Source organism: Amborella trichopoda, chromosome 11 (assembly GCF_054954075.1).
Source record: "Amborella trichopoda isolate Santa Cruz 75 chromosome 11, AtrichopodaSantaCruz75HAP2 v2.0, whole genome shotgun sequence".
Lineage (NCBI taxonomy): Eukaryota > Viridiplantae > Streptophyta > Magnoliopsida > Amborellales > Amborellaceae > Amborella > Amborella trichopoda.
This window is the reverse complement of record NC_142346.1, coordinates 6,370,396-6,392,368: the sequence shown is the minus strand read 5'-3', so window position 1 is coordinate 6,392,368 and position 21,973 is coordinate 6,370,396. Positions and strand designations below refer to the sequence as shown.

The 21,973-nt window shown below is 37.1% G+C and overlaps 1 protein-coding gene across 3 annotated transcripts; it reads right to left on the bottom strand.

Moving 5' to 3' along the window:
- Positions 1-2,611: 2,611 nt before the first annotated feature.
- Positions 2,612-21,712, bottom strand: LRS1 (Transducin/WD40 repeat-like superfamily protein). 3 transcript variants are annotated; one of them, XM_006854490.4, is made up of 19 exons: positions 21,062-21,712; positions 17,941-18,052; positions 17,596-17,754; positions 15,579-15,641; positions 15,376-15,465; positions 14,703-15,011; positions 14,056-14,153; positions 12,851-12,886; positions 11,690-11,810; positions 11,287-11,523; positions 9,038-9,133; positions 8,795-8,860; positions 8,403-8,441; positions 8,185-8,319; positions 7,286-7,650; positions 6,280-6,373; positions 3,804-3,989; positions 3,453-3,573; positions 2,612-3,210 (listed from the first exon to the last, which is right to left on the bottom strand). In XM_006854490.4, exons 2-18 carry the CDS (start codon positions 18,037-18,039, stop codon positions 3,475-3,477), a joined length of 2,292 nt encoding a protein of 763 aa, XP_006854552.1. In that variant the 5' UTR covers positions 18,040-18,052; positions 21,062-21,712; the 3' UTR covers positions 2,612-3,210; positions 3,453-3,474. The 3 variants fall into 3 exon arrangements, with proteins under 3 accessions (XP_006854552.1, XP_088707750.1, XP_088707749.1); XM_088851624.1 differs by lacking the exon at positions 21,062-21,712 and adding an exon at positions 18,309-18,379 and having other exon boundaries at positions 14,703-15,026; XM_088851623.1 differs by lacking the exon at positions 21,062-21,712 and adding an exon at positions 18,309-18,379.
- Positions 21,713-21,973: the final 261 nt, after the last annotated feature.

The window sequence follows — 21,973 nt, the reverse complement described above, 5'->3', positions numbered from 1 at the left end:
ATTCATTGAGCTTTCCATTTAGAAAAGGGTACAATTTCATGTAAAAGACATTGCATCGAGCTTCAGTACCCAACGTTCAAGAGAATGCCTGTACAGGTTTACCATATATAACCAGACAGCCTTTGTCATCTAGAAACGATACTCAGGCTGCCACTCAATAATCCCCTTTCATAGTACAAATCACTTGAACATCTCCTATGACAACTTCCATTTTCAATTTTTGTTGAAGAATTTGAGAAAAATAAGGAAAAATTCACCATGTGACTATTGTTAATAAGGAAAAATACCTAGAAAATCATAAAATGGAAAGGCAAAAACAATTCCGTTCATACTCACTTTTAAGCACGGGATTGTGTACTATGAGACCATTAATTTTTTGTACAAAGAGATCACAATCACTTTTAGCCATGGGTTGGGAAATCTAAGAGATAAAAATATGTCATATTATTTGAAAATTTTTATTTTTGAACTTTATGCCTAAATAAAGACGCATTCTCAACCACTCAATTTTAAATCTAACGGTCATAACAATTGTGACCTCTTTATATTAAAAATAAATGGTTTCATTGTATGTATTTCCTTTTATTAGTGTATATTTATGGAAGTTTGCATAATAAGAACAGGGTACGAGAGAGAACATTAGGCAGGGTCGCAAGAATGATTCTCTCTTCATGGAGAACCCAAAATGGTAGCAATTCATTGTCCACGATATTTGGCTAACGCATTGTGAAAATGGCTTTAATGCTTTAAACTTAAACTTGTTCGTAAAGCGTAACGATTTTAAACCTTTTTTTTAACCAGTCCTAAGTCCAGGGATTTTCCATTAATCCTGAATTTAATGGCATTATTGATAGTACGGCTCGTGTAGCCAATTCCAAATAGTTAGAAATAAACTCTGACGATGATTATAAAAGTGGTTTAACGTTATTTAAGATAATTACAAAACAATTGAAAAGTCAATATCATATTTAAGCATAGAAACAAGATCTCGTGGCTACTAATTAATATCATCTTTTCATCCTTGTCATATGCCATACTATGATGGAAATTTATCAAAATATCTATAAGAGATGAACTATTCAATATTTTACCCATTTACAACTATTCCAACTCATGATCGTATGCATGTGTACTCTACATGTGTACTCTACATGTGCCTTACTAAAGGCCTATTTGGCTTGACCGCTAAACCGCTTTAATTCTATTTTTAATTGTCAACTCCCAGACATGTTTTTCTTTCTCCACTTTTTTTTTAAAAAAAATAAAATAAAATAAACCAAACCCTTCAAAGATGACTCTAGATATGTTTAACCTCGCAATAGAAAATACTTGTTTTGGATTCAGTTACATTTATTGCTAATTAATAATACACCTACACAGTCAAGACAAACAAGCATTAAATCTCAATGTCTTCCCCAATTGGCTAGTCCACAAAATAGGCCAAAACTCCGTAATGACTTTGGTCCCTACAAAACTCCCTTGAATCAACATAAAATTCTGAGTCTCAAATTATTGAACCGAGAGCATAGTCAATAAATATATTATATTAAAAATGCACCATGATTTAAAGAGAAATGGTTCCCCAAAGAAAAAGCTCCAATAGAAGCTAATATCGTTTTTCCCTTTCTATGGGTAGGATTCCCTTCACCTAAGCCAAATGTTTAAGGAAAACTGTTTCATGTGGGCAAGACCGCATAAAAACCAGGTCCAAATGTTTTTTTACTAGAATTATTATTTCTAGTTTTTAAATTTTACTCTTTGTTTTTCATATTCATGATTTAGAGATTACATGTCCTTAAAAAGTAAGTCCAAAAATCCATCTCAAATATAAATTTACTTATAGGCCTACATTTCTACATATGCGGGCTTGGCCGCAGAAAAACCGGGTCCAATGTTTAAACCCATCGCCTCCTGGATACAGTATGTGCTCATATCCTTACATTGGCGCGCTCATTTACAATTCCTTGAAATATTCATTTTCATTTTTTTATATAATATTGTCAAGGGAGAATGTAACAACCGATAAAATTGTTGCCTCACAATTTCCTTCCCTGAACACGTATTAACTCGACCCCCTGACCCCCTGGGTGGGACACAGGTCCTCAAATTTCAAACAGCACAAGGACTGAACTACCAGAGAGATACCTCGACGCTAGTCCACCATCTAAATAACTGTTTTGTCATTGAGGTTGAGCTGAATGCCCTAAAGCCAGGTGTGAAATGCTTTCGCCCATTTCAAAACAAAGTCAATAGGAAAGGAGATTATGCTAATTTCATTAACTGGTGCAGTGGAAAACATGGCGCTCCTAGGAACTGGATTTTGACCTCAATGAAACTCAAATGAATGTGAGGCAGAGACATGCGTTTCCAACGTATCTACAGAGAGAGAAATCAAGAGGCCAGAGTAAATAAGGAGTCAACATTTATGATGTGCTGCAAGCATTTTCTCTCCCCGATAACGTCTTCAGTGAAAAGATATTACCAATGTTGCTTTCTTGCATTTTTTTTTGTACCCCATTCTCAATGTACATATATATTCAAACGATGAAATTTCAGTGAACGTTGACAAAATAAACAAAAATGAAAGAGGTCATAATCAAGAAAATGCCTATAAACCTAAATGGTACATCACTCAACCATTCACTTTAAAAAGTCCAGGCCCCCGAGCCCATTTTTACGGCATGTAAAAGTGCAGGGAGCTAGAATGAGATGATACAAAAGTACCAGCCACTTCATCACTGATCAACATATGATCCACTCTCTCTCTCTCTCTCTCTCTCTCTCTCTCTCTCTCCTTTAATTCCAGTAAACCAACCCAAATAACTACTAAACTGAAATTTTTTCCATGCAAATACCTGCACGCCTAAGATACCCTATTTCTATCTTTAAATCAACCCAAATTGTTTTACATCCAACACTGAACATTTCAAAAAATTTCTTTCCACCCCATCCAAGATGTACAGAGAGAATATTACACAAATTGATAAATAATTTTGGAGGAGCAGATGTTTCCTGTGATTTCCAAAGCGAAGTTTTGAAATTAAGCTTCATGTATTAATCAAATTTTCGCTTTACAATGAAATAATTAGGGCCCCAAATGACCATCACCCTAGACATCATTACCAGATATGTACACTCTTTCACAGAAAAAGCCCTTCCACCACTGTTCCAGACTTCTCCTTGGTTTCACCTCTGATCGAAAATACATCTCTATAACACAAATGCAAGGCCACGCTTAGATTATCCAGCGTAATTACAAAAATGACCACTTCCACAGCTTGGAGTGAAACGGGTCCAAAGTTATTAAGATTCCAAGATACTATTTTATTTTTCTACATAGAAATATATGTATAACAGAAAGCTAATTAAAATAAATCATTAATTGAATCAAACCAAAATTTGAGGAAATTCTATATAAAATGTATGTCATAGGAGTGGGAAGTTGCATTCACCTCTATCTAGCAAACAGTGAAATCATCTACTTTGCACCACCCTATAATGAAGGATCAAGTCGTCTGGTTTTTTCCAGACATAAGCACGGACACTGGCTAGACTCATATCTGGGGATAATACCTGTAAGAAGAATTTGTCATTAACAAATGATTGAGGTGAAGGGAAGAAAGGTCAAACTAATGGTGTTAAGTTATGGCCTTCAGAAAATATCACACAATCTCAAGAATCCGGTAAAAACCTAGGGTTCGTGCTAAGCACGTAGAAAATAGGTTTTCTAACTAGCAATAGCATTCCTAAGAAAGAGGGTGATTTTACAGGCTTTTAATAAAATACAGATATATAATTTATACCTGATTGTTGCATAAAATTTCAACTATAGGCTTTGTCTTTGGCCATGGCCTAGATCGGAAAGAACCATCCCCAATAGTTGGAAGCTGAGATTGTCCTCCGGCCACTCCAGAAGCAAATGAACCTTCGGTGTTTCCAGCTTCTGAGGGTTTATCAAGAACCATTTTCTCATTAACATAGTTTACAACCTGCAAAAAGCACATGAAAAGAGATCTATAATGTATTTGACTGTTATTATTGACAGATGCTGACAAGAAAATTCGAGCACAAACATTCATATAGATTAAGGGCCTGTTTGGATGTACTTGTTATAACTGATAATTCACTATTTACATAAAGTTAATCCTGATAATTAAATATCTGCTGCTTGGCATTGTCCATCATAAAGTTATCTGAAATAAACTTCTAGCCAGTTTTACATATGTTTATCTTTTTTAAAACTTTATTAAAAACAACTTGCTGAAATCACATATTTTTAGCCAGAAATAGCTAAAAATAGCAGCAAATCACCCAAGTTAAATAATTAAATAATATTGGGAATTTTACAATAAAATATATTTAATTATCATATTCTATATTACATAAAAGTGGATCCATGCAAACACCTGGAATGTAAAACATGGCAATGACCGCTTTTTTTGTGAGTCTCCCTTCATAGAGCCCTCTTGTTACACCACGTACTCAGCGGAATGCTTTTAGGGAGAGGAGAAATTTGAGTGAATGATGGAACTTGAATGACAGATAGAAACTTACCCCGCACCTCCGCTCTCACCTTATTCTTCCTCTTCCTTTTGGCCTTTCTACCTCTTCTTCTCTTATGTTTTGGCCTTTCTTTCCCTTCTTGTCTTCCACATTCTCTTCTCCCTTCCTCACCCCACAATTCTTCAAACACAATCCCTCCTCCAGGCCTATCTACTCTCATAAAGGCAAAACAGCTGACACATCCTTAATCAAACCATTAGAGTGAGCATCCACGGGGATAAAGAAAAGAACTGGATTAATCCCTTGTTCCACCAAATTGCCTCTATTAAGTGGGTACGGAGAGAGAAAACAAGGTGTTTAGAGAGTCTTAATAGATTTAGAAGAGATGACATTCAGGAGAGTAAAAATGAACTCAGGCTTAATGCTAATAGTAGGTCTATAGCCTAAGTGTAAAATATACAATAGAGAATTGCAGTGCCGTTTTGGAGCAAAGGGAGAGGGGATGAGAGAGAATGTGGGTTAAGGCATTCAAGAGTAGAGAAAGATTGGGTTCAAATTTCACGCAGCATAGAGAGACTAAGAAGAGGCGTGATGGAGTTGAGATGGGCTGTTGGATTTGGAGTGTAGAAAGTGGTTACAAGGGAAAGATGGCTATGGTGGCTTTGGGCATCATGTTTGGAGAGGAGGCAGCTTCACTTCCATCTCTCTTCCTTTAACCCCATCTGTCTTTAGAACTCTCTCTCATCTCTCTCTCTCTCTCTCTCTCTCTCTCTCTTCCCACCCCCACCCCCCAAGAGGCCAATACAAGAAACTAAAACTGAACCACTCTCTCTTGATTCCAGGAGACCTTTGTTTAGAATTATGAAACTTTGACCATTCATCAAGAAGTATTTGTACAACTGAACAATTTTGGAATGGTGGTTTTAGGACACAGAGATGGACGAGTTACATTAGAAAAGGGATTCCAACAACCACCACTTGAATTTCCAGCAAACAATTGGAGGGAGAATGCCATCAAGTTGATGGAAAGCACACACACAATGTGAAACAAAAACCCAAAATCTCAGCTCACGAAAGGGAAACTCTCTCTCACTCTTTGTGGGTCTTCTCACTCTTTGTGGGTCTCCCTTCCATCGCCAAACTGTAGTGATGTCTCAATAGGTTGTCTTTCTCCAGTGAGAAACAGAGGCTAGAGGGGGGGCAAGGAGAGGAGCTAGAGAGAGAGAGACTTTGAAGGGAAAACTCTCTCTCTCAATAGAAAAGGTAGTCGTCTTATTTCTATGCCACATAACACCATGGATCTACTTTTATGTAATATAGCTAGTTATGTTCACGTTTATGTAGAATAGAGTCATCATCATCAAAGTCTTTTCCCAACTATTTGGGGTCAACTACATGATTCCTGGTCCGCTACTATGTAGAATAGAGCGGTTAAAGTATTTTCTATTGTAAAAATCCCAATAATATTATACATAGTATCAGAAGCCTATCAAACAGCTAACAGAATAATATTATCCAGAATATATTAATTTTAGATAAGATAGTCTTCTCCAAATAAAGCTAATTTTTATTCAAATTGGTCCTAATATAACAGGCTAAAATCCAAATTGCAGCCTGCCCAAAATTCTCTCTTAATATTTTTATCATGCTTGCATTTAATCCCAAGGTGATCAGGTTTTCAAATAACATTCAAACAATCACAAAATTGTAGCTTTACGTCATTTCAAAAGAAACCCATTTATCAGAATAATAAACAAAAAATGAATAAGCATTTACTTTGTGTATCCGCAATATCCGTGGGGCACTTAATTTTCCTTGTGTAAGGACTTGCACCGTCGTTCCTTCATATGGATGCAAAAAGAAGCTGCATCTGTAAACAAAAGCCCAAGAAATATAGTCCATAACCAACTGTTTCAACTTCAACAATCAAAGAAACCAGAATAGGAGAGAGAAGAGAAACTGTGATGTCAATCATATTCACAAAACATGGGAACTACAAGAACTTTTGCAGCATTGAGAGCTCCAAGAAAGATAAAATGAGTTACAGGAATTATGAAGTGAAATTTTCTCACTTTACAAGAATTTGGCCATTTGTGTCCCTTTCTTGAGAATCTATAATGTGTCATCTCTGCCCCATGTGCACATAGATTATGAAGACCACAGTACATGTCACCAGTCATTCTACACTTTATTGTTATGTATGCTTTTCTAGTAAAATATATTTAATGGAGAAACCAACAATTAAAAAATTAAAAAAAAAAGAAAAGAAAAAAAGAAAGTGATCCAGTAGAAAGAAACAAAGTGAACTTCTATCCAGGAAAGAATGGTTCTTCACCGTTTCTCCATGATAGTGAAGAATCCTTTGAATGATAAGTAATACATTAAGGTGAATGACAGCCAACTATTAGAAGCAAATAGTTACAACTTAGGATTCCTGAATTTGATCCATTTAATTCATTCAGTCACCTCAAAGAGGATGCACTACTAAATGCAAAAATAGCTCCGAATGAACAGCTCTGGATGAACATTCGCAACTATAAAATGGGATGCAATCACAATAAACCATGAGATACTGTAGTCCTTTCAAGGATACGGTAAATTAACTGACATGATTGAAAACAAAGAGTTATCTGCGGTCTTCTGCAATTCTTAATGTAAAAGGATTTTAAATTCAGAAAGAAGCATATATGATAATATAATTGCAGGTCTCTATGTGCATGTGTGAGAGAGAGAGAGGCATCAGTACAAGTTGTCAGAGAAAGTCTCCAGTGTCAAGACTTACTTGGTATTTTCTCTGGGAGGCATTCGACCATTCAAGACACAATCTAGACACCACCAAGGGAGATCCTTCTCATCTTCTGTTCCATCCATATCAGTAACCTTCTTTCTCCAAGGACCTCCTTGGGTACCTTCAGTAATGATAGAAGGAGGACAGACAGTCGAAAACTCGAAAGAAGGAAGTACCATGGAGTTGTAACTGTCAGCTCCATTATCAACTTCCATTCTGGAGTGTGAATAATTTTGAGAAGGGACATCTTTCCCAGAAGGAACATCACCATTAAGAGAAGCCTGTGACCCCAACTTTTGCCTTCGTTTGGCAATCCAAGGGGCCAGCAAACCACGAAGAGTTTCCTGTGCTAGATTAATCTGCAAAATACATGCAAAATGTTCCAGTCACAAATATTTCCCATTAGACATTATACAGTAGAAACCCAACCATGGAAATTATCTTTGTAGGGACTAAAACCTTAGGTCAGGCTCGAGAATCCCAAATAATTTCAGAATAAGGTTAATCTAACTGCTAAAATATATACCGACAATCTACTAACTGCTCTCTAATCCCTTCAGAAGAAACAAAATCAAATTGCATCCATGATAATCAGATTCTCTAAGCCCTTAGCACATGCTAAGGCACTACATATTTGGCTTTATTGTATGCAGATGCATTATGTGCATGGAACAAATTCTCAATGAATAGGCACAAAAAGGAAATGTTACAATCAAAATATTATCATTTCTGTCAACTCAATTTCTTGAACTTTCCCTAAGCATTGAGAAATCCCTCAAAAACGAAGAACATAAGAATTTCTACCAGGTTTAGAATAAACCATAAGTTTTAGAAGTTCCCCAATTATGATAAATAACAGGAATCCCAACCAAACCAAAAAGGACTGCACATACCTTTTGCTCTTCAGAAGCTCCTGATATGTTCAAGTCAATGGCATACATTTCTGCAGAAAAGCATTGTGGTGTATCCAAATGGATAGACATGCTTCCCAGGCGAGTATCCATTGTGAACCACGCAGGTATGCTTACCTAAAAAGTTGAACAATAATTTTCACTGTCCTGATAATCATCAGAAGAGAATTCACTTGCCATTAAAACAAATATATAAATACCATTTCAAAAAGCTCTTCCTTCTTTTCCTCAAAAGAAACCTGAAATTCATAGAAACAATACAGATCAGCAAAATTCCAAAGGTTTGCCTGAAGTTATCCCATTGCCCTTCCTCAGAAGGGTATAAGAAGCCGCTTAAGGTTTCACTTGCTTTTCAATATATACAGCAGAAGCATACAATTCGCAACATAGCAAAATTCCAAAGGTTTGCCTGAAGTTATCCCATTGCCCTTCTGAGGAAGCGCATTAGAAGCCGCTTAAGGTTTCACTTACTTTTCATTATATACAGCAGAAACATTCAATTCGCAACATACGTGTGTGTCCAGCCGGCCACACATGCACGCAGGGATGCACACACACACACATGAGAGAGAGAGAGAGAGAGCATGTAAACCTTGCCAAAGTCTTCAATTACAACTCCCCTTGTGATCTCCCATAGCTTCACGGAAGCAGTAGTATCCTGTCAAAAAGCAACAGCTGAATGAAGTTAATGATCAATTTAGTCAAATCATTCATTTCATTTTTTTCTCCCCCTCAGACTGATCGACCTTCAATCATAATAACAGATATAAAATGCATATTTTGCACCTAGATGCTCAATGTCGAAATGTAATAAAAGGATAAAGTCATGAATTACCTTTGTGAGCACCTGCCTTCTATTGTTCAAAATCTCATGCTGCACAATTGCAGGAGTTCCCGGAATTGTGAATGACGGCTCCTTGTGGACTGGAACCTGAAATAGAATGCAGTCTTTAACAACCCACAACACAAAACGCAAGTATGTTTTTGAGCATATGAACTTCAGAGTCTAGAGTGAATCCACATGTTAGATTACAAATACACATGGTAATGAATACACAAACTAGATCCAAAATGGAAAGCAGCAAATGATGCTATCTATTAACAACAATAAGAACTAACTAAATTTCTTAACCAACAAATTGTCTCCTTTAGAAGTCTTAAAATTCAAACTAGCAACACATCTTAACCAACAAATTGTCTCCTTTAGAAGTCTTAAAATTCAAACAAGCAACGCATCTAAAATTTCTCCAACAATTGGGAAAAAAATAAGGCAAAGTTGCGAGAGCTTTTAAGTTTTAACCAAAAGAATGGCTTCTAACCATGAGAATGGCTTGGTTGATATATCAAACGCGGATTGATGGTAATTTGGCAAGCAAAACAAGAATTGATGCTCACACAAGATAGTGCTGGAATTCCTCCCAGACAAATACATAGATCAATATATTCTATGAATGGCAAATAACAAGCATTAATAAAATAATAATGTGTTGTAATATACATTTCTACATGGATAATATGTAAGCAAGAAGGAATATTCATGCTCAAAGTATCTTCCAGGTCATTCCAAGCATTGGATACCAATATTATCTCCATTTAAAAGCCAAACTAGGGCCATTCATTTCAGTCCCAAATCGCTCGTAGCACCTTCTCCATTACTGCCAGTAGGTCAATAGAAGCAGAGAGAAGGCAAGAACCTCACAATACCCGAAGAGGAGAAAGGAGATAACAGATATTGGAATTTCTCGCTTATTGTAACTAATGGAAAGAAGGAACACTTTTTACCTTTCCCTTTATTTCTCGATAATAAAAATCTTAAGAGCAAATTTCAAACTATCTACATCCCCCAAGAGGGGAACTACAATAAAATTTCACAGGGCTCTCATAATATCCAATCAAGAAAGCCTATCTGGTGCTTTCATTCACCTGAGTACAAGATAGGACTCAGATGCATTAACCACAACAAACAATTTAAGATACTGTCAACAACATTCAATAGTGCCATTTCAAACAAAAAAAATCCAATATAGCCTGCTTGACCATCTCCAGGGGTTATATTTGAAATTTCTAGGGGTCATTCATTGATGCCATACATCTGTACCCCATTGCATGATTTGCTAAATCCATGCCTTTCTTCCTCTCAATTAAATGGCATCTTTTAGAAAGGGATAGAAAAATAATCCATTTTATTAACCTCTTTTCTATAACAAGAAGGTAAGGGGCAACAGAAGTGGGTCTCCAAAACCCATTCTTATCAGAAAAGACACTCATGCAACATCTTTAGATTTGCAAGCCATCAATAAATTATTGTTTAGTCAGAATATCTCAGCACGTTTCAAACTAAACATATAGTGCTTTGCAGCCCCTTCGGTCATCAGGAATAAATTGAAAAATGAGTAACGAAAAAAATAAATAGAATGAGAAATAAAACTTGAGCACGTATTGGGTGATGCGATACTCTCAGTAACTCATGCAGGAGTCATGACATAAGCATCATAAAAAATGGTAAAAATTGCTTCAAGCTCAACCACAGTTCATGCACACAAGGAAAGTATCAGTAGAGTTGAAGGGGGGAAAAAGAAAAAAACAAAAAGAAAACAAGCCCCAATAACAAATGAACACAGAAATATAATCAAAGTTGATACAAAATAAGCTTAGGGATACAAATGAACATACAGTTTTACATAAAAAGGTAAGTCAGCTTGGTTAGTTTTTGAAACATATTTCAAGACTTCCCTCGAACAAAATGGATGTCTTACAATAGGACAGAAGACCAATGGACACTCTGATCAGTCTTGTGACAATCATTGCTTCAAAGCTATTTTAGCAATTGATAGATTTGATTTTCAACAAGAGCCCCCAAATACTCAAAGGTCCAAAACCAACAACTTATACAGAGTGGCAGAGCCAAAAGAAAAGTAGAATTTACATGTTGAACCCAAAGACGATAGTTGTCCATTTATATTAGACTATTATAGGAAGGCTTTTACAAAATAATGGAAATAAAACTGTCAGAAAACAGTGACAAAAAAAGAGAAGAAGCAATGTGTCATAGTTAACCAAAAACAAGGGATACCAAAAGCTTACTGGTGTAGATCCTTCTAAAGAAGCCCTTGCCCTTGTAAAGGACAAATTCCCAGCCAAGAATGAACCCCCTCTTTCAAAAACCTTTTGAGGATTATGTACATCTGCTGGCCACCTGTGTAAAGAAGAATCAGTTGTTGCAACCCATATACTTTCATCCTGCAGTGCCATCTGTTGTATGGGATGCTCCTTTGTACAAAGTAGAAGACTCTCTCTGGTTGCCAAGTCCGTCAAGTACAACTGAAACAGCATCAGATGGTTTTTTTTTTGAGGAACGAACAGCATCATATGTTATACCAGAAAAGGAAAGAAAACAAATGACAAATTGAAGGTGGCCGACAAGAAAAAAAACTAAAAATACTGAAGGACAGAACCATATCAAGCAGTTGATGAGCGAATTACTTACAGAGAGGTCCCTCCCGCCACTGTAAACATGACTGAATGTTGGGGTGCTGACAAGTGCCCAAACCGAGTCTGTATGCACGGCATAGGAATGAATGCATCGCTGCTGACCAAGATCCCACAATCTACACAGGAAATTGATTTGGAAAAAAGTTCATAATGGGAATCTATAAAATACATTCAGCAAAATGAACCGAAAAGAGGAAATCTTACCCAGTTGAAAATTATTGTATTTCAAGCACACAATATGAAAACTTTAAATGCAATATCTCCTATGCTAAACACCAGGGAGGTCTTGAATCAGTTAGCTAACAGGAAATTCATTACAATATAGAATCTGGAGAGGAGAAAACATTTTAATATGTGCTCGCAAAAAATAATCCATGAGAAATAAAGAAACACCAAAGGAAAATGGCAGAGAAATATTTCCTTGTATACTAAAGAAATAGAAAGATTCTTTTTTTCTTGAAATATAAATAATTATCAGAAAAACTGACACTACAAGCTATAATAAAATGGGAACACCTTTAATTGCCCACGGGAGGACCACGACAATGTCCACCCTCCCCCATTTTAAGGGCTTTATGGGCTTTTTCTTTATTTCCTTCACCCAAATTTGGCACACACGTTTTCTTGGACCTGTTGCAGAATATTGTGAAAAAAAAAACATTTCGAGAAAAAAAATCCCGGAAAATGGTTTTCTAGGAGAGAGAAAATGCAGTGAATTAGGGCTGTCATTTTAGGAAAAAAAAAATGGTGTAAGATTGAGGCCCTAGGGGATTGTTTGAGCCTAAATTTTGTACCCCATTATCACCAAATAGACATTTCACATGTGCCTCTGTGTGCTTAAAGAACTAGATCTAGATGCCATGAAAAGGACCGCCAGTGCTCATTGAATTCAGGAAAACTGTATTTAGAGGTCCTCTTTTTTAAATAAAGGGTTTCTTTCATGGGGTTCTTGGCCTGGGTCCAAGAGAATGCGTTTGGAGCGAAAAAAAATGACCTTAGGGCCCCCCAAATGTGGGAAGGCAGAGAAGATTTTTTATTTTAGTATAAAAAAAAAAAAATCAAATATACAGTCACAAGATTTGCAGTTCAACCAAATAACTGCATGATAATTGTACTTTTAACAGCATAATCCAAAATCTTCATCAGGAAAGCTCACCTTATCATAGAATCAGAAGATCCAGACAAGCATAACCTGTGAGAAAGGAAAAGAACTTTCACTTTTAAGGGTTTAGCATTTTAGATAATTGAAATGGACAAGAAAGGATATAAGTAACAAATATTTATGTCAATCCTAGTTAATTGTATTTGTAATCAAGACCATTACAGCTTCCCTAAAATTCTGAGAAACTGATACAATAAGCAAGAGTATGCAAGAACTAGGAAAGCTGCCACAAGGAAGCACTTTTAATATAACAAAATTAAAGAACAATTTCAGGGTTCCTGAACTCTAGGGGTGGCAACGGGTCAGGTCCTGGTCCAGACCCGGATCTGGACCCGACTGGACCCAAATTCATTGGACCCAGACCCAACCGGACCCAATCAGACCCAACCCAAAAATTAAATGAAATATATTGGGACATGAAAAATATTATCCAGACCTAGACCCAGACCCAAATAGTGTTCAGGTCCAAGATTTAGACCCAGATCCGGATCGGATCTACCCCTCAGGTCCCGGGTCGAGTCCGGTCCATTGCCACCCCTGCTAAACTCTGATTTTTTATATCAAGTCACATTACAATTTTGTATATTTCTAGACATTAATAAAAGAAAAAAGTTTATATAGAACCAAGGCTCTAAACAATCAAATTAGAGTACACCACAAAAATTTCACTAGAAGGGGTTGTTTGGATGCCCAAATATCCTCAAAGTGTTCATCTCGACAACAAGATGCATGGACATGAGAAAAAAATGGATTTCAAGTTTTGAAAATAGTACATCTTGTAACGCTTTTTTGAACCGTCAATTTTCAAGATTTTCAAGTTTTCATAGATCTGCTCGATATACACTATATTTGAAGCTTTAAATTTTATAATTAAAGATGAAAATATATTTTAATGCTATCACAAAGATTTCCAGTATTGAAACCACATTTCTCGACACTATTTGAAGGTGCGCTTTACTTTGATTGTTTAGAGCCTTGGCTCTAGACAAACCGCACCCTTGATAAAATTATGTTACAAAAAAAAAAACAAAAGAACTGCCCAGACAAGGTGATGCGTAATAACATCTACGTTAAAATGATTCTAAACCACACATCAGAGAAACCAAGCAACATGGCAGGATTCTTATTAGATAGATAACACACACATACACCATGCATGGTGGTGGTCTATAACTTCATCTAAAATTCAACCCACAAACCTGCCAGTAGAATCCAATAGCAGAGCCCTGATATTGTCTGTATGACCTCTTAATTTCATTTTTTTTGATCCACTTCTTGGATCCCAAACACGAACAACCTACAAATATTAGAATGGTTAGATGATACTAGCAGGCATGTAATCAAACCCAGAACTTTATCAATTGGTAAGGCCTAAATTCACACCATCAGGAAGGTGAATACTGTCCTGGAGTAGATCTTAGTATAATCTGTTTATTTCGTTTCTTGTTTCTTCTTTTTTTCTCTCTTTTTTATGTTAACATGGGACCTGATGAAAATGGAACCCTAGATTCCAAATTGTGGCACCCACCACCCTGACCACCTCTGCCTAGAGCCCATTCTCCCATTGTATTTGATTTGTCACTCGAAGTAGAAAAAGAAAAAGAGTACAGCCAGGTAAGATCATCAAGGTTTATGGTGATGATAAGATATCTCAAAAAACAGTTAAAACAAATGTGAAACAGTTAAACAAATGTGAAATCTAAGCATAATATAATATATTGTTTATGGTCACCCGTTCATTTATATTTTAAGAAACACACAAATGGTTAAATAAATGTCTTCAATATGATAAATAGTTGACAAGCTCAATCAGAATGAAGTAACTATAAAATCATAGAGGGATCACCTTCTCAGTTCCACCAGAAACAAGAAGTGTTCCAGTATCATTCATTGCTAATGCATATACGGACTCTTTGTGGCCTTTGGCAGCAATAGGGCTATACCCATGTGACTGAGTTGTGTGTAGCGAAATGCCACTGTTTGAGTTAATTGAACGCAGACTTGTGACAGGTAAACCAGAGTTTCCAGAAGCAATAATCCCATTGGAATTGTCATCCTCCATCACATCAGTTGACCTTGAGATTGGAGCAAGTGCTGCTTCGATATCCCATATGAAAACCTCACCACCAAGGCCTCCAGAGGCAACAATATTGCTCTAAAATGCATGACACTATAAAAGGATCAATGACCTATGTAAGTTGTAACCATGCAAAAGACACACACACTATCACTCATTAAGGGTGAAGGATGAACAATAGAGAATTCCGGTCTTTAATACCAAATTCCCATACAAAAGGGGGTCAAACCTATCTAATACCATATCATACATTTGTAATTTCATAATGAAGATTTGATACTCCATATCAAACATCAATAAGGCTAGAGAAGTAACTACACGTGAAGAAACTTGCCCCTTTGGGGTGGTTTAACAATAAAAGTACAATCCAAGTAACGTTTCAAACAAGAAGCCAACTGAGAAGCATTTAAGCATGGCCCAAAATTTTGAACAAAGAAATTACATTTTTCTCAGCTGCTGCTAGGCACGTAACATAGTCAGAATGCTGGCGGAAAGTTCTGGTACAAGTCCCGTCAGATAAGCAACTCCATGTCTGGCAGATCGAATAAACAAAATAATTAGTAATAGAACACATGAAATGCACTGACAGTTATATAGTCAGAAGAAGCAAATAGCAATAGTCAGAAGAAGCAAATAACACTGCACCTTAAGTGTGGTGTCTGACGAGCAAGAAATGAGAGTTTCACCGGCAAGGACGCAATCATTAACCTGAAAATGAGATGAACCACCATTGTACACCCCACATTAATATCCAAGAGTTTCTTTTTTTAGGAAACTGCGTCCACAATAATAACCAAGAAAAACGACCATAACTTCAGTTCCTAATTGAATTAACGAAAAGCACAACAATGTGGGTGTAATCAAATTCTTCTTCCTTTTCTTTTTTTCTTTTTGTGAGGTGGAGGTGGGGGGGTGTTTCAGTGTTATAGTTTGAACTTGGGACACAGTGTTGCAATTGTCAACAACTTACCACCCAAGTAGCAGGTCAGCTTGTTCGTTTTGTTGGTACAAACTTCAAGGGTTTGAACCCTTGACCTCCCTCACCCAATCCAGGATGTTTAAAACTAAGCAGGAGCCTAAGGGGAAATCAGAACAATTGGATTGTATTCCTTTTATAAATACAGAAGTGGAATGCATTGCACATCTGAGTTTTCAAATGGGAGAAGTGTACCATAATCCACTAGCCTGTGTAAAAAAGTGGGATCACCAGTACAATAACCCCACCCCAACAAACAAACACCTGCCCCCCCCCCTGGGAGCCCCACCGGAGGAGCACTCCCAGTGCACAATGGTGCTCCCATACTCCATCGAATTAAAGCATCATTTCCCTTCCTGATGATGGTATCTAAATTATCCCTCCCCCCTCCACTTAATTGGATGGTGGTGATGACCCAGTGCACAATGGTGTTTCCATACTTGCATTGGATTTATAGCATCAATCCCCTTACTGATGATGGTAACTAAATTTTCACTCAACACAAAAAAAAGTACACACCTAAAGCACTAATACATACCTAAAGCATTAATAAAAATAGCATTATATACTAGTTAATAAAAAAAAAAATTCCTTATTTCATCTATATATCTACCTATAGCCAACCCCAAATAGTTAGGAAAAAGCTCTGATAATGATGATGATTTATATATTTCATTTATATATTTACGTATAGCCGACCCAAATAGTTGGGAAAAGGCTATGATAATGATGATGATATATATATCTACCTAGGACACAGACGGAATGTTCTGTGCACCGTGAACTTTATATTCAATGCAACAAACATAAAATAGAAAAAAGACCATTGGAACTCCACTGTAGCCTGTTTAAACTTTCTGGGACAACAATAAATAAATAAAATTTATTTTTCAAAAATAATAAACCTTTTGTTTCTTATAATCCTTTGTGGGTTTTAATGCTAACTCATGAAATAATCTCAAAGAGCCTCCAGTGAGGGATTTAACTAATTTCCCAAGGTTCTCTTGAGATAACCAGATCACCTCACACCCAAGATCCATTTAGTATAACCTCAAGGGCCATAGGAGCCAATGTAGGCATGCTCTCATGAAATTTTCCACCCAGGGAACAATGAGGAGGGCACCAAGCTGTCGCCTAAATCATATTTGACAACATGACCTTCAGTGACCATTTCTCATAAGAAAAAGCTGCAAAAAAGAGGAATGGCCTTTAGGCCTGGGTGGTCAGGCCGGTGGGGTGCCATGTCGTGGCATATATAGTTCCATTCCTACTGCGCTCCCAAATTAACATTAAAAAAAGAAAAAAACAGCTGCCAAAATGTTTCTTATTGTCATTCAGAAAGTTCTTTTTCTCTTAGGCATAGTTATTCATCGTACTCTATAGGGGGGGAAAAAAAGGACCCACTACCTTCCCAGAGTAAGGCCCCACCAAACACCAGAAGACAGCACCATCGCCTCTACATAAGTGCCCCAAGGGCTACATAAGTGCCAGAAGGCTTTTCACTATGTGTATGCATTGGGAAGCCACCCCAAAAAGTTAAACCGCATTATCATGAAGAACAAACCACTTGCATAATACACGTTTTGATCGATTGTCAGAAGATCTAAACCAAATGCGGGCGCAAATAACACCCTAAAAGGGGGCCAAAGACAAAGCATAGTAACCTAGAGACTAAGAGACAAATACCCAATCAACATGAGATTCGAATGTTGCTGAGCAGCTAGCTGAATCTTCAGCCAAGGTCCACCTTTTGAGTGTCCCATCTCGGCTTCCAGTGAACAAATAATCACAGCTACCAGGTGCCAATGACTGTAAAACAGCTAAACAATTTATGCCTGCACAGTGCTGCAAACAAGAAATAGGTATGAGGCAGCATATGGAACACTAGAGTAAATCGGGAAAGTCTCTTGTTTCTTAATTCAGTTAAAACATAGTGACTGAACATTAATTAGATAAAAGGACAATCTACACAACTTTATGGTTGGGACAACTTAGGATATAGATGATCATAGAAAGTTAGAAAACCCTCACAGTTGTGTCATCTGCATCATTCAGTACATAGGTCAAACGCTTCTCCTTTCGTGGACGAGTTGAATTCGATGTATTTCCTGTACTTCCCACACGGTGCATTGCAAAAAGGAGCCTGCAGATATTATTAGTGCAGCTATACAGAATCAGAAAATCTTAGAAATGAGAAATAATAAATAGCAGCTTTCTTAATAGGAACAATGGACATTAGATGACTAACGGGAGTGTTAATATCCATAAAATTTATAACTACCAGAACTTTTAATGGGTTTTGATATAGTAGTCCTCAGTCAATGTCTAAGGTACCAATTCCAAAAGAAATTCACAAGAGAAAATCAAATTTTTGATAACCCATATAGTTGAAGCTATACCACTAGACTACAATGCTTGACCCTGTCCAGGTCTCGTCACCACAACACCTTGCTGCTCCAGCTCCAGTTCCTGTAATCAAAAGCTGCAATAGACTACTCGTGGCCCAGCATGAAAAAAATTATAATTAATCCTCAGTAAACCAGCTACCAGACTACTATAAAATGGGTTCTAGTAATTGAACCTTAATTTGTAAATGCATGTATGAATATTTGTGTAAATGAGAAAGGGATTACATAAAAAAACCACTTCCTGAACTCATTTCCAAGTGTCAGACACTTAAGTTCGTTTATCAAAAACTATGGCCCAACCTTACATCTCCAAATATTTTATATTCATCCAAATTAAATTGGCACCCCTTTGAAAGAAATTGAGAATACATTTAAGGTTTAGAGCATTTTTTATCGAGGCATCTCCAAACACAACAACATCAGCTATAGAGGAAGGCAAAAGTGAAACCATGAACGATGGGTTCCAGAAAGTACAGCTTCAATAAACCGAATTTTAGTCCCAATATATCACACATTAGATTAAACCACAAAAACATATAAAAATGGGAACAGGGGACAGCCCTCTCTTAAACCTTGTAGGCTTCCTAGAAAAAAAAAACTCACAGAAAAGCAACTTGGACTCATAACCCAATCTTGACATCTCCATCCAATGCCATCCTATAAAGCATGTATCATGAAATCCTAGTTTGCACAATCACAGGTGCGCCTCATTTGATGATCACATATAACTCGTGGTTTTCCCTCTTTAGCTGTGTCCAGCAGGTGGCCCACTGGCTCCCCATCAAAAAACAAAAGATTCTTGCAGAGCCAACTCCGCTTAGGGATATAGTTAGATATTGAACCTCCTAAGCATATTGCCCAATGGTATGCCAAGATTGTATATAGTATATGCCCCTCCCCCCAAAAAAAATAAAAAATAAACACAGTACATCCCACCACACCACACACACACTAACACAGAATGTGAATGCTATAAGGCCTAAAATGATTAATGAGTTTGAACTCACCCTAACAACCCCAAAAAAAAAAAACTTCCTTCTTGTTGATGTTAGTGTATAAAAGTTAACATTAACCTCCACTAACATCCTAGAATGATGAAAAAATTCACCAGAAATCTCCAAACTGTAATTTTAATGATCGCCCAAAAGTTGAGCAAAACACCCAAGAAGCCATCATCAAGTGCTGACCTTTCAATTTCCTGAAGACTAATTCTTTTGTGTTGTTCTGGAACAAGTCAACACATACTATGTTACCCAGTAGTCGAGTACTAATTAACACTTCTTTTGCCAACTCCTTCAAATACACACTTTATGTCCCTTTTCTAATTCCTTTAGCTTATTATTTTCCAACTAAAGCTCTAAGGTCAAGGAACCCTTCTTTGCAAAATTATACAGTAATATCTCTCCTTTATTATCTCTTTCTTGCTAATTATGGGCATTCACAATTCTTCATGTAAGTCAAACTAAATCAGTCCTCTTTTTTTATCAGGTATCAAAAACGTTTTCATAAGGTCTAATCAACTCCAATTTATTAGAATCATTCCATTAAGAATACTTTTCAAATGTGCAAATCGCAATTAAAAGAAAAAAAAACTTAAACAAGAGCATCTCCAAATTCTTACAACCTTACCCAAACACAATAATGCCACACGAGTCACTATTAAAAAAAAAAAGAAAAAGAGAGTAAATGTCACCTGAATCTATGTTTACTTTTCTTTTGATCAGTGAGTCTATGTTAACTTTCAAAGCAAAAATGTCAACAATTGCGCAATGCAAAACCAGCCAGCCTAACAAAAAACAGGCAATCACTAGTCAACATTTCCAAGTCGATGAAAATGGATCCCCTCACACTCCTTCCAACCACCCTGGATTTATAAATTGGCCACTGTAACTGAGGAAGAGCCCGAATGTAATCCACAAAATGCTCAATTTCTAATTGTGGATAGTTCTATCATAACAAACATTGTCTAATCAAGCAATATCTCAATGAAAAACCCTAAACACACCCAGTTTATCATTGCTCCATGGTCCATGAAAATAGATTTCTAGTTGCTCCAAACACTTCAAGTTGTTGTTTTTGAGAATGGTATTAATTATACTGATCAGAAACCACAAAGAACAATGTTAATGAAGAGGATCAGAAGGTTTATTCCACATCACCGAAATCAAATTGTTGTGTACCCTAGTACTAATATGCCTTCTTCAAATCCTTCCCCAGCCATGAGTGCATCAAAAGAGAAAACCATCAACTTCACAGATTTCACTGACTTTGATCCATCAGCCAACCATGGAAACCTCAAAAATGTCCATCTTAATATGCATAAATTTCTGCACAAAACTAAAGAACATGAATTTTCTCCTCCTTTGACTTGCTAATTGGGCACAAACCAACCACACGACCTCCGAGTGTGAGGCCGCATCCAAACCAAAGCCCCACCACTAAAACTCACAAAATAAATTAAAAAAAAATAAAAAAAGGATAGTTAAGTCTATGTATAACGATTAACAAAATATGACCACAAGATAAGACAAGCATTTACAACTCCAAAAACACAGAATCCATCAAACACAGGTAATTCTTCTTCCCCATCTCAAGCACGATAATGAAACAAAACAATAGAAACCATTAAACCCAGATTGATCAGAGCAGTTGTTTCAGACAAGCAAATAGCCATAAGTGATGTAGAGTTTCAATCTATAAGTAGAAAAAAGAAAAGAGAAAATAATAAAAGGCAGGAACTTAACCTGGTTCAGAACTGGTCAAAGAAGCGATCAAGCCAAGCCAATCTACACAACACTCGGCCAGGTCAAGTGAACAAAATATATATCACAGAGAGAGAGAAAGAGAATCTTTAAATGGCACAAATTGTCTACTTGAACGAGGATAAAAAAGGGATAGAGAGGACTGATTCAAGAAAGGGAGAGAGAGAGGGCGAGATTGTAGAGAGAGAGATCTTAAATGGAATTTCAAGTGAGAGACCAGTTTTATTGTGCAATTTCTCTGTGTATTTCTTTGGGGGGGCAGAGCTAAGAGGGTGGATATTCTTCGAGCAGGCTTGATCTTCGAGAAGAGTACCGGCAAAATACAAACAGCCAAGGGTTTCGATGAGAGAGAGAGAGGGATTTGGTTTTGGGGTAGGCTTTAGAGAGAGAGAGAGGGGTTTGGGGTAGGTCTTGTAAAGAGTCACAGAGAGAGAAAGGGGTTTGGGTTTTGGGGTAGGCTTTCGAAGAGAGAGAATTGGGTTTTAGGGTAGTGAGAGAGTATTGGGGGTAAGCTTTCGAAGGGAGAAAGATCGAGTTGGGGTATTTATAGGGTAGGTTTTAAGAGCGAAAAAGAGGGAGGGAGGACTTTGAAGAATGGAGGTTAGGGGCAATAGAAGAGAGGTTATTTGAGTAACTAAGTGGGAACGCCAGTCTTTGGTTTTAATTAGTCTGTGCCACGTGGTTGGCACGTAGGATGCATGGGCCCACGGTGTTCTTGCAGGGCTGCCTCCCTGGACTCCCAACCCTCACCCTTGCTCGCGTCCCCCTTCTGTCCCTCCCTCTCTCAAAACTTCACCTTTGGTTGTTGGCTCCTCACACAACTTTGTTATGGGTGTAGTTTCTATAAGGTTGCAACTTTAAATAATCCAATTAAGGCGTATATCCAAATTTTAT